We start from the raw sequence: 16,557 nt of genomic DNA on the forward strand, positions 1-16,557 counted from the left end.
TCCGAAGCAGATGTCGGGGCAGAGCTCACCAAGGCTGAAGCTCCGAGAGGGAGAACGGGGTCGGACAAGGGTCCGATGCCACTCACTCCCTCGGAACCGACCAGGGAAGCCCGACGCCCAGATCCCTCCAAGGACGGTCTCAAGGAGGAGATAGGAGGCGAGGACAATGGAGCCAAAAGGTGTGGTATCGGCTCCGAAGCAGCAACAGTCATGGTACCAATAACCTCCGGCTCCGAACTCTGTAAGAGAGTCGAAGGAGGAATTTCAGGAGGGCGTAGAATAGCGGTCATCTGTTGAGACGGGCTATGGAGCATCTGGGCTAGTGCCTGTGATTTTAATAGCCTACTCACCACTCTAAGTCATGGCCTGATAACCTGGAAGACCTCGATGATCGGCTCCAATGGCTCTGCTCCGAAAGCAAGGGGGAGGCTGGAGCCAAGTGTATAGATTCCAATGAAGGAGATCTAGACCTCTTTTTGGACGGAGCCATTGGAGCCGAAGAACCTTCGGCTCCAGGCGGAGCCAGCAACTTGTCGGCTCCGAGTGGAGACAAAGACATCTGGGCTCCAGCCGGAGCCGAGACATGCTTCAACGCTAGGGTGTCGGCTCCAGCTGGAGCTGACACAGGTGCCGAAGCCAGGGTATCGGCGCCGAATATACTGAAGCTTCCAACAAAGAAGGATCGGCTCCAGATGGAGCCGATGTCGACTCTGGTGGAGTCGGAACCAGGACCACAGACTTGGGACACCGAAGTCTGGGTCTTGGGAGGCTTAGAGGGCTTCCCGGAGCTGACCTTAGCCGGGGAGCTCTCAGGCTTAAGAAGATCCCTGAGGATCAACTTATTTCTACGTTCCTGCAGGACTCTCTGGCTGAAAGAATGACAGATAGCACACGAGTCCTGCAGGTGTAGGGGTCAAGGCGATAAATACAAGAAGTGTGACCGTCTGTCAGAGACATCTTCCGACAGCATGAGACACTTCTTGAAACCTGAGACCCTGGTATCTTTGGACATATCCGAGTCCTAAATACACGCACACACCAAACAGACCAAAAAGACACTAATAAATAAAAATTAGTGAGACCAAAACCTGAAATCCTCAATAAATTAGTGAGACGCAACACCCACACAGCTAAGGAAATCCTGACAGGAACTGTGAGGGAGGGTAAGGCCTAAGGCCCAAAACACAGAAAACTTAAGAATAAGGGAACTAAGGGAAAAGGGTATGGAGCTAAGTGACTAAGGTTCACTAAAAACTATAAAGAATAAATTTTTAGGGTATCGGGTATCTAAATCTTTGACAAAGAGCAATGAAAAATCACTTACCAGGAGCTGGTAAAAAGGATGACCTCATTAGCGAAGCGGCAAACGAGATCTGGGTAATTACCGCCTTGCATCATGGGATATGGGGCTGCCTCGAGCTGGTAAAAGTGACTCTCGAGCTTAGCAAGTACCGAGTCGGAGCCGAGTATCGGCTCCGAACCCCATCCAGCAAGAATGAAGGCGAGATTGACAACTTAACATTCACCAACTAAAAATGATTAAGATATAGGAGGATTACAAAAGATTATAATGGTAAACTTGCAAAAACTGACAGAAAAAAACACTTAACTTTAGAGCTGGCCTGACGCGTCTTGAAACTCTACGTGGCAAACAAGATTGGAGGAGATGAGCACTATGGGTAACTTTATCTCAAGAGTTTTTGGCTTGCGCAAGCTTGTTATATCAGCCAAGTTGGTTCAGAGGATGGAACCAAGACCCATTCATCATGAATGAATGAAGATTAACACCACCAGATCATGAGCTTTTCCTACATATCCTTGATAAACTGGCTGCAGTAAAAATGCAGGACAGAGAGATGGAGACTTCAGTGCCTCAGCTTACTGTTGCTCTTCTTTAAAAGGATGCTGAATTGTACAACCTCAGTTATGACAAAAGATAAGATAGCCCAAACACTAAAATGTTTACTGTAAACTGAATTGTTTTAATATTTTCATTTTATAATAATTTAATACTTTTAACAAACTGTTGTTGAAAAAATATAATATATGCAAAACAAATTAACATCAAAAAATACTTTGTTTTCCACTTAATTACATTATCAGGCCCTGCCTGCAGGGACATTCAGTTTTCAAAGGCAGATTTATCTTTTAAGGCTAGGATGAGTATTGAATCCCTGCTTCATTTTTAAAACTGAATAAGCTATTTACTTTGTTATTCTGGTACTGCACATGGAAGAATTAAGCGCAGGCAATTTTATGTCTTGAAGTAGGCAGCAAAGTTACAGTTCACTGGTTTTGTTCTTTTCCAGCTTGCAGCTGTCTTCTCAACAGGTTGCAATGCGCACCTTACAGTGAATCAACATCTGATTCTCTTTGCCAGACTTGTCTCTATACTAGATTGAAAGCAATTCTTGTCTGCTGCTCTGTGTATAAAACAGTCACTGTTACTCTATGGTATATTTATAGTAACCTTTCCGAGTTACTTCATCCCTGATTTGCTCTTCCACACCTCTTAGTTCCATGGTAGTGAGCATTTCCAACAGCCCATTTATGGTTGCTTCCCTTCCTGTCTTCTGCATCCAGCATGAAAGCATGTTAAAGCATTGTTCTTGCCTGTTACCATCATTGTTTTTCTCTGCTGTGAAAATTTCATTATCTGTCAGCTTCAGGCATCTCATAAATGGCTTCCAGGATATTGCAGGTACTAATTCCACAAAGACATCAAAGCTTTGCCTCAGAGCTGTCAAAGCAAAACACAGCCATTAGAAAGCAAGAATTTGAAACCATTAAACAGTCTCACTACACTTCAAGTCATCATCATTATACCACAACTTCTGTAATCGTTACACCCAAGTTGTGACCATATGCTTCTTAATGTACTTTAACAACTGATGTTGAACTTTGTCAACTTTATGACAGGTTATTTCTATCTGAACTCAATGCACTGCAAAACTTACCAGTTTAATAATATATTCAAGCATAAAAAAGGCATATAATTTCTAAATTGATATTTTATTTACTAATTTATGAACTAGATTCCCCCTACTGGGAACATGCCCCAAAAGAAAAAAATACAAAAACAAAACAATCACAGGATCGCTACTGCTGCAAAATAGACATATTACAGATGAACATTCCATAAACGAGCATTTAATGTTGTGAAAACCCACCACTGGATCAGTAAATAAAAAGGCCGCAATACTCACCACTGACAATACTGGGGGAGATAACCGGTACACAGAATATTTCCAGATGCAGTTCTCTACATCAAGTGCAATTTCCCTTAAGAGCACACAGACACCACAGTAGTCCAGGGCTTGTTTCTCCCTCTTCCTCCCGATCCCCAGTAAGACTTCCCACTGGCACAGCTAGAGTTGAGATCTCAGCTGAGTGACTAAGCCCAGATTTCTAGCACCCTCTGTCCAACCAGTGCTTCGTGCCCCTACCCAAGTAGCTGACACACATACTCTGAGGTTTGATACACACACACCTGGGAAAGACTAGCACAGGTTTATACTAGCTATGACCCTTCTGTCCAGACTATAAGCTAGTTTTCACTGCCACCGGTCACTCCTTATCAGCTACTTTAGGGCCCTTAAGAAAGGGTGTTCAATCTTACTGTGTAATAATATTAATACAAATGGTAGTTTGACCAACAGCAAGACTGTTAGGAGTGGCCCACACACTGTCACCAAATAAATATGCAAGTACTCTCAAAACTTAAATATATCTACACAGATCAGCCACAAAAAGAAGTTCTGTCCTTACCATAACATTCCATGTAGTGTGTTCATCTCACCTTTGTTCTTACACATGGGTTCGGAGCCGATCCTCGGCTCAGAGTCGGCTGAATTGCAAAGCTCTGAATCTCAGAGAAGCTCGAGACCAGCCCATATCCCACAATCCTCCCTGCCATTACTCAGATCTAGTTTGCAAGCAAACCAGACGAAAGGATCCAACACCTGCGGTACTAGAAGCATACACTCTCTTCAGCCATTCAGAGACACTCTCTCACCATAGCAATAACTAATGGTCTAAGCATATATCCCATGACACACGGGACCATATACCCCGCAAAGGGTCAAGACACGTCGATCAGACTGTAATCCTACCAGTTCTTTCAAACACATGGGGGGGAAAGGGAGGGAATGTAAGAACAAAGGCGAGATGAACACTCTACATGGAACGTTATGGTAAGGACATAACTTCTTTATGTAAGAGTGTTCAATCTCGCCGTTTGTTCTTACACACGGATAGCGTCCCTAGCTCTGTGACCCCGAGTGACTCATGGAAGAACGTTCCTAAGCACAGTGGAACCAAATGATGTCCTATCCTTGGAGACCTTGTCCACTCTATAATGAGTGATGAAAGTATGTGGTTTAGACCACGTGGCTGCTGCAGAAATAGTGTCCAAAGACAAGTGAGACGCATGAGCTAAGGAAGTGGAAACGGATCTGGTAGAATGGGCCTTAGGTTTGTTTGGTAAGGATTGGTTTGATTTAGAGTATACAAATGTTATACAGTCAGTAAGCCATTTAGATAGTGTACGTTTAGTAATTGCCATTTCCTCTTTTTATTGTCTGCAAAAGCGACGAAGAGTTGATCCATTTTTCTGAAAGCTTTGGTCCTGTCTAAATAAAATCTTAACTGCCTGTGAACATCCAACTTGTGCAACATGTACTCCAGTTAGTATATTTTTTGAAAAAGGTAGGGAGTTCTATAGACTGGTTAATATTCATAACCAAACATACTTTTGGAAGGAAAGATGGATTTGTACGCAAAGAAACCCTGTCTGGATGGAATATCAGGTAAGGTGGTCTGACCGATAATGCCTGCAGCTCTGAGACTCTACGAGCTGAGGTCACAGCGATGAGAAACAGTGTCTTCCACGACAAGAACTTTAGGAGGCATGACGAAGCAGGTTCAAAAGGTGGCAACATGAGTTGCGACAGCAGCAAATTCAGGCTCCATGGAAAGAAAGGTTTTCTGACAGGCGGTCTAAGATGGAAGGTTCCTTTCAAAAAGGCTTTACAAAGCCTGTGAGACATAATGGAAGGACCTCCCTCACCAATATGGAAGTTTGATATGGCCGTCAACTGTACTCTTAGAGTGGAAGTAGAAGCTCCTTCGTGAAAAAGGATGGATAAGAATTCCAAAATTTTATGTAGAGGAGCTACCAAGGGATCTAAGTTTTGACTAGATGCCCAATATACAAAGTGTTTCCACTTACTCGTATAGAGCTTAGTAGTAGAGGCTTTATGAGAAGCAACTAGGATGTGTTGAACTGACTGAAGGAGATGAGACCTGGCTAGGCAGGGAAGCGGAGCAGCCAAGCTGCTAGTCTGAGGGACTGTAGAGACGGGTGAGGAACTCCCGACGAATGTGTCAGCAGATCTGGCACTGGGTCCAGAATCCACGGTTCCTCTATTTGATGAGCTCGAAGAAAGGGAAACCATATTTGACGAGGCCAGAATGAGGCTATGACTATTATAGTCCTTTCCAGGCTCCTGGCTTTCTGTAGAAATCTGGGAATCAATGTAGTCGGTGGGAATGCATATAGGAGACCCGGGGGCCAATCGTGTATCAGTGCGTCCCTGGGGACATCCCCTAGACGGGGTAGAAGGGCAAAGTGGCTTCTGCATTTTGCATTCAATGGGGAAGCAAACAGATCGCAGCAAGGCTGGCCCCATTTGCGGAAGATCTTTTCCGCCGACTGTGAATTCAGGGAGCACTCGTGAGGTAACAGGATGACTCTGCTCAACCTGTCCGCAATGACGTTGGATGACCCCGGGATGTGCGTTGCTATCAAAAAGCGACCCGTGGACTCTGCCCATTGCCAAATTCCCATGGCCTCTCTGCATAACAGGCAAGACCTGGTTCCCCCTTGCTTGTTTATGTACCAGACTACAGACATGCTGTCTGTCTGAACTGCTACTGTCCCTAGAGGTAAGAGTGCTTGGAAGTGTTGCAACGCCAGGAACACCACCCTCAACTCCAGAACATTTATATGTAGAGTGTACTCCGTGCTGGACCATTCTCCTTGGACTGTTCTTCCCTGAAAAAGGCCCTCCCACCCTATCAGGGAAGCATCCGTGGTTATTGTGGCTGTTGGAATGGGTAGAACGAACGGACAAACCCACAGTGAGGTTCTGATCGCGCACCCACCATGAGAGGTCCCGTCTGCAAGATTCTGTTATCCTGATCTCGTGCGTTAGGAGTAGGTGCTGGAACGACCACTGCGCAAAGAGCAGCCATTGAAGAATCCTCATGTGTAACCTACCCATAGGGACTGCAATTAGTGCGGCTGCCATCAGTCCCAACGCTTTTAACATCAGTTTGGCTGGGGCTTTCTTGCTGACTAGAAGAAGTAGGACCTGCTGTTTGAGTGTTGAAGCTCTTACTGGGGGGAGTTTCAGTAGTGTCGACCGTGTATTTAGATCTGCTCCTACACTGTGAGGGTGATAAGCAAGACTTTTCAAAGTTTATGGATATCCCTAAGTGGGAACAAAGGCCGATTGTACAGTCTCTGGCTTGCAATAGTCTATGCTCGGTGGTGGCGGTGAGGAGCCAGTTGTCCAGATAGGGAAACACCCAGAATCCTTGTTGTCTCAAGTGAGCCGCAACTACTGCCATGCATTTGGTGAATACCCCGGGGGCTGAGGTGAGTCCAAAGGGCAGAGCTCGAAACTGAAAGTGACTGGCCCCCAGCCGGAAGCGCAGGTGATCTCTGGACGGTCTGGCTATTTTGATGTGGTAGTACGTGTCTGAGATCTATAGAGCACATCCAATCGTCCTTCTGTAAGAATGGAAGGATCAACTGAAGCATGACCATCTGGAACTTTTCCTTCTTCACTAAGTTGTTGAGATGGCTGAGATTTTGGCCAAGATCGGTCTCCAGTCCCCTGTCATTTATGGAACTAAAAAGAACCTTGAATAAGTTTCTAATCCTCTTTGGTCCGCCGGGACTGGTTGGATGACTCTGTTTTCGAGCAGCTTTGAAATTTCTACAGCTGCTAGTTTTCTCAGACGGGATGGCACACCTGGAAATTTTCTTTGTAGAGGTGGTGTTGAAATTAAGGGGATTTTGTATCCTCTGCTTATAATGCTTTTTACCCAAGAATCTGAAGTAATGTTTAGCCAAGCGACCCCCGACTGCCTCCAGAGCAGGACAGCCGGGCCTCCATTCAGGAGTGCTGGAAAGGCTTCCCAGGGACAGAATCCCTGTCGCCTTGGTTATGCGGAACCCCTCTGCCACCGGGGTGGCGTCTTCCATTTCTACCCCCTCCTCTGCCTCTGGAGGGGGTATCACTCTGTGTGGTCTGGAAAGATCCCTGATTCTTACGGAACAACATTTTTCTGCCTCGTTGCCCTTTGGGGTACGGTCTATTAGGAGTGGAAAAACGGACCCCGACAGCAGACAGGGTCTTTCCCTCTTGCTCGCACCGAATGAGAGTCTCCTTAACCTTGGGCCCGAAAAGTGTGGCACCATCAAAAGGGGCATTGGCAAAGGAAGACTTGAAGGCTTCCGCACAGGAGCACAGCCGCATCCATGATTGTCTTTGAAGAGCAATTGCTGAAGCTGCAGCTCTACTCGATCCCTACGCTGCATACGAGATGAGCCTCATGGATGAGTTGACTATGGATGTGAGGGTGTTAAGGTAACAGCACAACTTATCTGAAACAGCAGCATCTGTGTTACACTGGAGGTATCTGTCAGCTCCTTGATGAGATCCCTCTGCAAACGTGTGAAATGGGTCAGGTAGTTTAGCGAATGCATGGAAAAAGTCGCTGAACTAAAAATGCGCTTCCCATATCTGTCCATAGTCCTAGAATCCTTATTAGGAGGATGAACAGATGAGGAAGACTCAGACATCTCCTTTTTCGTGGCTGCCGCCACCACCATAGCATCGACAGGGACTCCCTTGGTGAGATAAGATTTATCTTGGGGGGCAGTGATGAACTTGTTTGGTTTCCTAGGTACTGGTTCCACTGTATCAGGTGTCTCCCACGCCCTTCGAGCAATCAAATCCATTAATTCATCGAAGGGCAGGGTCACCCAGGAGGTAGAAGGTTGAACCCCAAAAGCCTTCAGCAGCACCGACTCGTCCTCAGAGGGGGCTAAGGACTGCCAATCACCCCTCTGTTTCAAGATTTCCAGGATGTCTGCAAATGACACATCCTCAGAGGGTGATTTGGGGGACCCCTCTGCCTCATCCAAGTCGGTGTCAGACGTTAGAGATTCCTGTGGGGAATCTATGTGCCTCCTCTTGCACAACCATTTCCTTGGGACCTCATCAGAGGGGGCTTCTGGTGAGGCCTCCAAGGAACAGGAGGAACCCTCTGTGGGTGGCTGAGGCAATTGGGCTCAACGCTTGGGATGGATCGTGGGAGCAGACACAGAAAGTGGCCCTTTTGGGGAAGGAGAACATTCCCCTGATGATGTGGTTGTCTGTGCAGACAATACCTTCCTCATAAGGTCAAAGGCCCCTGAATCCCTGGCTGAGGGCTCCCCCAGTTTCGAAGAACATGGAAGCATCCCAGAACCAGGTGCTGTGGGCTCCAACCCAGAGGACGGAGCCGAACCAGTCTGTGCCGAGGCCCCGAGAGGGAGAGTCGGTACAGACAGGTCAGTACGACTCTCGGTCCCGGAACCGAGCAAAGACCGTCGGCTCTGCGACTCCCCTAACGGTTCCGAAGGAGTTGAAGTCAAAGGTGTCGATCGTGCAACGGACGGTTTCGACAAAGAGGGCTCCACTATCATCAGATCCTCTTCTCCCGGCTCCGAGATTTGGATGGGTCTTGGAGGACCCGTTAGAGATATGGGGAGGCCTTCTAGTTTCGACACCAACTGGGAGGAAACTGCAATTAACTTGGAAAGGGCCGTGTTCTCCAGGAGTTTCTACACGACACGATCCACATCTGTGTCAGACAAGGGTCTGGAAGAACGGGTCGAAGGAGCCGAAGATGGCACCGAACGAAGAATGGACGGTGGTGGCAGTTCTGACACTGGTTCCAAGATCTGGGGTCAGGAAAAGATAAATGTTCGATGCTCGGCCCCGAGATCTGTGGAACCGGCGAACGAACCTGAGAAGATGAACTCTGAGCCGATGACATGGGCTCCGACATCTTCGACCCCTTCGAAGATTTAGAAGCCTGATCCGACTTGTCCAAAGCCTCTTGAAAGGCCGGCTTCAACAATCCTCTGTCAATAAGCTTCCTGCGTCTATCTGTCATGACCTTCCCGCTAAAAGAATGACAAATAGAGCAATCCTCTTGGAGATGGAGAGGGCCAAGACAAGTAGACACAGGAAGCATGATTGTCAGTAATGGACATTTTCTGCCCACACTGACATCTTTTAAAGCCAGATTTGGCTTTTTCTGACATAGTACAGTAACAATGACAATAAGGATGATAATAGAAAAAATTACTAATCCTAGCAATATATGTAAACTAAACAGGTTATATATATAAAACTCTCACAAAAAAAACCACACCCAAGAAAAAAAAGGTTAGGCCACAAGGGTGCCTAAAGAAGAAAAAATGGGTATATATATATATATATCACACACACAGCACTTCTACAATAACTACTAACTATAAGGAAGTATCAACAAGAAAAAAATTAGAATTCTTATCTAAAAGAAAACTCAAGATCTGTCAGCAACCTTTGGGATATGGATCCGATCTTGGATCCGAGCCGGCAACTTCTATCATAGCATAGATCCGAGCTCCTAGCTCCTCCCCTTACCCATAATCCCCTGCCTACCTTGACTGACCTAAGATCTAGTTTGCCGCTCTTCAAGCAACAGCTAGATTCCAAAGCTCTTGGCGTTTTTGTGAGAAAAAAAGTTTTCTTTCTTCTTTTCTGATTGAGTGATTGTGTGTGCGTGGTAGGTTTATCCTTAACGCTAAACTTAATTTTATTTTAGCTTCTCAGCTTAAATTTTAATTTAAAATATTCCTCCCTCCCCCGCTGGTCGTAGCGTGTGTGTGTGTGTGTGACTTGAGTGTTAGGGGCCTAGCGAGTGTGCTTTACTTTAGTAATGTCGGAGCCCCCTAAAGCCATTTTTTCGAAATGCACCGAGTGTGGTCACAAGCTTTCACCGGCGTTAGGTGCCTTGGGGTTGAACACCTCTCTTCGGGTTGCGCGATTTGCACGGCGGTCAACCCCAGGGCACTTAAGGATCGGAGGTCGAAGCTGGTTCTGGCGGGCCCTTTACCCCCAGACTCTGCTTCGGCCTCCGGTACTTCGGTGACTGCTACCCCTCCCCGGTAGCGGTCACTCCTGCCTCCCTTCCTCCAACCGGGACTCAACCTCCCGCTTCGGCTCCGGAGGATAGGGAGTCCAGGAAAGAGAAGCGGAGGGAGAAGCACCTTAAGCGGCGGGCCGAGGACTCATCGGCCCCACCCGCCAAGAGGGCTTCTCTGTCCAGGTCTTCTCTGTCTCCTCCTCCTCGGATCAGATCCCCTCGTTTCTCCCTGGGATCAGAGGAGGAGGTGACCCAGTCCCCGTCGAGGTCATCAAGGCGGCACTCTAGGTCTGCCTCGGTGGCCTCTTCGAGGTCCACTTTTAGCATGTCAGATGCGGACATGGACCAGATGAGGAGGAGATTCATCCAGGCCCAAATGCAGATGGGAGTGCTCTTGCCCCCCCCCCTCCGGGGGGAGCTCGACCCCTTTTTTTGCCCCTATTGCTCCTTCTCTGACCCGCATTCCGGGTTCAGAGCGCTCTGAGCCGAGCCACGTTGGATCCGGGGGTGGGTCGGAGCCGACCATGCTGGGCACATAGGCAGTTTGTCAGATCCGACCTCTCTGTGCCGTGGGCCGAGCTTCGAATCCGAGGGATTCTGTGTGCTTTCGGCTCCATCCTGGTCAGAGCACACTGGTCCCTCGGATCCGACGTTCTCGGCACCGGGTCTGATCCCCGCTTTGGATCAGAGTGGGAGTCGGATCTCAGATCCCTCAGACAGCGGCTCACCCTCGGCTTTCGCTGCGGTGGAGAGGCCTCCGGTCCTGGCTTCGGCTCCCTCCCGCACTCCTTCTCATCTGGTCCTGGCTCCCCCTAATCCGGCCTCGGGGCAGCCTGCCTCAGCACCTCTAGGAGTTCCAGTGGAACAAGATACAGTCTGTGAGGACTCCTAGGACAGCCCCCCTGAGGAGATTCCTCACAAGGCAAAGTGCAAGAGAAGGCACATAGACTCCCCTGAGAGTCTCACCGAAGATACGGACTTAGATGAAGGGGAAGGCTCCCCTAGGTCACCCCCCGAGGATGTCTCCGCATGGAAATGCTCAAAATCAGGGGTGGGTGGTCTGCCCCCAAGGCTTCCTCTGATGAGTCAGTATTCCTTGAGGCATTTGAGGCAGGACCATCTACCTCTTGGGTGCCCCTCCACCCGACCCCCTGGTGGATCTCATATCCTCTACGGCTTGGAAGGAACCTAACACCATAGAGCCAATCCCCAAGCGCCCGGACAAAATTTTGAGCCCCCCTGCAGAGAAATCACACTGGAGCAGAGGTCCCCCTGTGGAGGCCATGTTGGTGGCTGCAGCCACCAAGAAAGAGTTGGCTCAGGCGAGCCCCACCGTTCATCCTCGGAGCAAGGAGTCTCGTGTGATGGACCGTCTTGGGAAGCAGGCCTTCAGTTCAGCGACCTTCTCTATGAGGGCCTTGAACTACATGGCACACATTATTCGGATGCAGCGGGATCTAATTAAGGAATATGCTGCTTCCCCCCCAGGGTCCATGTCGGAGGGAGACCAGGATCTGTACTCCTCCCGAATGGCCACCCTCCGCTCTATCTCTAACACTTCTATGCAGCTGTTGTCTCATGCTACGGAGGGAGCTGCTAGAGCAGGTGGAGTCGGGCTTGTCATGAGGAGACAGGCCTGGCTCCATTACTGTGACTTCTCGGAACCCTTCAAGGCGTCATTCGCGAATGCCCCTTTTGATGGTTCTGCACTGTTCTGCAAAACCATTCGCGACACTCTTGTCCAGAGCGAGAAAGACGGGAAGACCTTGTCTGCCATCGGAGTCCACTTCTCTGCACCCCAGAGGTCCTTTTCCAAGAACCAACAGGGTCAGAAGAAGATGTGGTCCTGAAAATTGCATCAATCCCAGTCTGCTCAGGACAACCAGTCCTCTCGTGGCAGAGGAGGACAGGGAGGACACCGCCCCAGAAGCAGAGGGGGTCCCAGGAATTTTGGGTCCAGAGAACCGTTCTCAGAGGCCCACACAGAACCCCTGAGGGGTTACCCGGCTGCTCCACTCTGGAGGCAGTCGGGGGGCATTTTTCGAGGCACCTAGCAATGTGGGAGTCCATAACAATGGATCGCTGGGTGCTTTGTATTATATCCAGAGGTTACCAAATTCCCTTTATCGTAACCCCCAAAATCAGAGGCCTCCCCGACATACCACCCAGTCAGAGGGAGGCAGCTGCTGCAGAAATTCAGCAGCTTCTGCAAAAAAGAGCCATCCAGCCCGTCCCCCCAGATCAAGTCGGATCAGGGTTTTACTCCAGGTTCTTTCTGGTGCCGAAAAAGATGGGGGACTTGAGGTCCATCCTCGACCTCTCTCTCCTAAACCTGGCGGTACCCAAAGAAAAGTTCTGAATGGTCATGTTGCAATCCGTCCTCCCCTTATTGCGGGAGGATGACTGGATGTGCTCCATAGACCTCAAGGATGCGTACTATCACATTCTAGTGGACAGGCGTTACAGGAGGTTTCTCCGCTTCCGGCTCGGAACCAGTCACTTTCAATTCAGGGTCCTCCCCTTCGGCCTCACCTCAGCCCCCCAGGGTGTTCATCAAGGTCCTAGCAGTAATAGCGGCCCACCTGAGACTCCAGGGAATTCAGGTCTTCCCATACCTGGACGACTGCCTCCTTACGGCCCCAACAATGCATCTACTTTGTTCATGCAGAGATTACTTCCTCAGTCTGGCTCCTCTATTAGGATTAACCATCAACATGACCAAATCCTCTCTCATCCCTACACAGGTGTTGGATTTTATAGGGGCGAGACTGGATTCCAGACAGATGCTTGCGTTCTTAACTCCAGATCCGCTTCGGAACCTGATGTTGCACATGCAGGCCATCCTTCAACTGCAAACTCCTTTGGCGGAATTGGTCCTGAGGGCTCTAGGATCTATGGCGGCTGCAATCCCCTCTGCTGCCATTGGCCCAGTTGAACATGAGGGTCCTCCAGTGGACCCTCCAGGTACAATGGTCCCTGTCTCGCAACCCCCTGTCTCATCCCATTTCCTTAAGCAAGGTTTGCAGAAGATCGCTCATGTGGTGGCTCCAGTCTCCCAATCTCCACACGGGACGTCCCTTCTCACTACCACCGCCAGTCGACACTGTGACCACGGATGCTTCTCACCTGGGGTGGGGGCATTTTTCAGGCAGGACAGTCCAAGGCACGTGGAACAATGTAGAGACCTCTTTGCATATCAACGTCCTAGAGATGAGGGCGGTGCTTTTCACGTTGCAGGCACTACACAACTCTCTTCCGGTAGGGACGATTGCAGTACAGACAGACATGTCGGTCATCTGGTACATCAACAAACAGGGGGGAACCAGGTCTTACCCCCTTTGCCGCGAGGCCATGAGAGTGTGGGAATGGGGGATTTCCACCAACCGCTTTCTCATAGCAACGCACATTCCGGGATGGTCCAACATTCCAGCGGACAGGCTCAGTCGTACTATTCTGACCCCTTACGAATGGTCTCTCAACCATCGAGTTGCAGAGCAAGTATTTGCCCGATGGGGACAACCTTGTTGCAATCTTTTTGCCTCTCCTTTAAACACCAAATGCAACGATTACTTCGCTCTGATCCCCCCTCCGGGGGAGTCCCAGAGAGACTCTCTAGTTCATGCTTGGCCTCCCGGTCTGCTCTCTGCTTACCCTCCTCTTCCCCTGATGTTGAAATTATTACAGAAAGCCAGGCAGTTGGGGAGCAAGATGATCCGCATTGCCCCATTCTGGACTCGTCAGACGTGGTTCCCTTGCCTATGGTCTCACCTAGTGTATCCACCATGGATTCTGGATCCCCTCCCAGATCTCATTTCTCACCCTCTAGATCTTCCGACTCCGAACCTGGTCAACCTCAAGCTGACTGCTTGGTTGCTCCAGTTCCACTCCTCATAAGGACTCCCGGGATCTCATCATCTGTCAAAGCCATTCTTGTAGCAGCTCACAAGCCTTCCACCAGGAAGGTTTATCGAAGTAAGTGGAAACGTTTCACCATTTCGGCAGAACACTGTCGTTTTACAGCCCCGATAGCATCGGTTCTAGATTTTCTAACCTCTCTCTTTCACCAGGGGGCTAGCTCTTCCACAGTCAAGGTACAACTTGCAGCAATCTCATACTATCACGTGGGGCAAGAGTCTGGCCCTCTTATCACTTCCAAACTGTGTAAGACCTTCCACAAGGGTACCTTTCCTCCTTAGGCCTCCAGTCAAAGAGGTGGTACCTCCATGGGATTTATCCTGGTCTTACAGGCCTTGACTGGTCCCCCCTTCGAACTGGCGGCCACGGTTGATCTCAAATTTCTCTCTTGGAAGACAGCCTTTTTGGTGGCCATAACTTCAGCCAAAAGAGTGTCGGAATTACAAGCTCTTTGTGTCAAACCACCATATCTGGTCTTTTTCACCCGGATAGGGTTTACCTCAGGATCAATCCGTCCTTTCTACCTAAGGTATCTTCAGAAGCGAACATCAATCAATCTATCAATCTTCCAGTGTTTTTCCCCAACTTTCAAAACAAAGGAGAGTACAAGCTACATTCCTTAGACGTACACAGACTACTACGTTTTTATATCCATAGAACTGCTGATCATAGGCAATCCGATCAGTTGTTTACCCCTTTGCCAAAAGTAATTTCGGAAAGCCAGTTTCTAAGTTTCTCTCTCTCGATGGATCTCGAGTTGTATTCTTTTAGCATATCAGAGCTCGGGAAGGCCTGCACCTCAAGGAGTCCATGCTCATTCTACTAGGGCCGTTGCCACATCTGCGGCCTTTCAAGCTAGGGTTCCACTGGATGACATTTGTTCCGCAGCCACTTGGGCTTCATCTCACACCTTTATCAGCCACTATAAAATAGATGTTGTCTCCCGAGGTAGGGCGTCCTTTGGCTCTGCGGTGCTCCGGAATATCCTTCCATGAAGGCCACCCAAGATTTAGGTAGCTGGGGACTCTGTCCCAAAGGTTGCTGACAAATGAAGTCCCTACTTCAGATTAAGAAGTTATGTACTCACCATAACGTTACATCTGAGTAGGTATCTTCATTTGTCTGTAACCATCCCCCTGACCAAAATGATTGTTCTTGTGGTTATTAGCATATGTTCCCTTTGGGACACTTTTATCAGCTGTGGTATGGGGCAAACTTGATCTGAGGTCAGTCAGGGGATTGTGGGTAAGGTGGGGAGCTAGGAGCTCGGATCTATGCTATGATAGAAGTTGCCGGCTCGGATCTGAGATTGGATCCGTATCCCAAAGGTTGCAGACAAATGAAGATACCTACTCAGATGGAACGTTATGGTGAGTACATAACTTCTTATTTCTATCTGGTCCGAGCTCTCCTCGATCTGATCTGTTGCAGCGGAAAACTAGATCTGAGTAATGGCAGGGAGGATTGTGGGATATGGGCTGGTCTTGAGCTTTTCTGAGATTCAGAGCTTTGCAATTCGGCCGACTCGGAGCAGAGGATCAGCTCCGAACCCGTGTGTAAGAACAAACGGCGAGATTGAACACTCTTACATTGAAAGGTTTAAATATATTTAATAAAAAAAAAACAAGACAATATTAAATATATATTTACAGTGACAGTTCAAAACCACAGGAAATATTTAAAATAACATTGCAGTATCTAAACTAAGCTTCACTATATTCCTGATTGTATCCCAGAGAATTACTATAACCTAAGAACTTATGATATTATAACAGAGCAAGGCAGATGTGGTGAATGGCTCTTATCAGGTCCAAGACAGAATGCTCTGTCTCACTAAGACTTCTTAGATTAATTACTTCATAGTTAATCCACAAACTAACCCATCATGATACCAACCAATCACAATCCCCCCCTCCAGCACTTGCCCGTATTTAACCTTCTCCCTGAAACCTGTCCCCACTGCCTATATATCTCTACAGCTGAAACTTAAGCCATGTTCTCCTTCCTACGACAATCTACCCCCTCAGTTTCTCAAACTTGCAGCCAGTACTATAGCATATCATGCATCAATCCTTATTAACCATTCTATCAAAGAAGCCATAGTCCCAGACATTTGGAAATCCTTCTTTACAATACCACTTCACAAAAGAGTTAACTCCACTAGCCCATCCAATTTCCGCCCTATCCTCTCACCTCTCTCAAACATCCTAGATAAGTGCATTCATACACAGTTTCTCAAACATGTACTACAAGGAATCTCCTCACCCCCTCTCAACATGGATTTAGGCCCCACCACAGCACCTCTGCTGCCCTTCTCTCTTTCACTGAGACTGTAGCTGAGGCTAGAGACAACAAACTTGTGTCATGCTTATTCCTCGACCTCTCCAAGGC

The 16,557-nt window shown here is 48.4% G+C and overlaps 1 protein-coding gene across 1 annotated transcript in view; it reads right to left on the minus strand.

The window, feature by feature from the left end:
- Positions 1–2,047: 2,047 nt before the first annotated feature.
- The window catches only part of LOC122811276 (tumor necrosis factor receptor superfamily member 10B-like), a gene marked incomplete in the record, with an annotated part of 590,662 nt that continues 576,152 nt past the window's right edge, over positions 2,048–16,557 (minus strand). The window contains 1 exon segment of the mRNA XM_044083011.1: positions 2,048–2,740. Coding sequence (XP_043938946.1) covers positions 2,445–2,740 — 296 coding nt within the window.

This window comes from Protopterus annectens, chromosome 9.part0 (assembly GCF_019279795.1).
Source record: "Protopterus annectens isolate FY-2018-M chromosome 9.part0, PAN1.0, whole genome shotgun sequence".
Taxonomy (NCBI): domain Eukaryota; kingdom Metazoa; phylum Chordata; order Ceratodontiformes; family Protopteridae; genus Protopterus; species Protopterus annectens.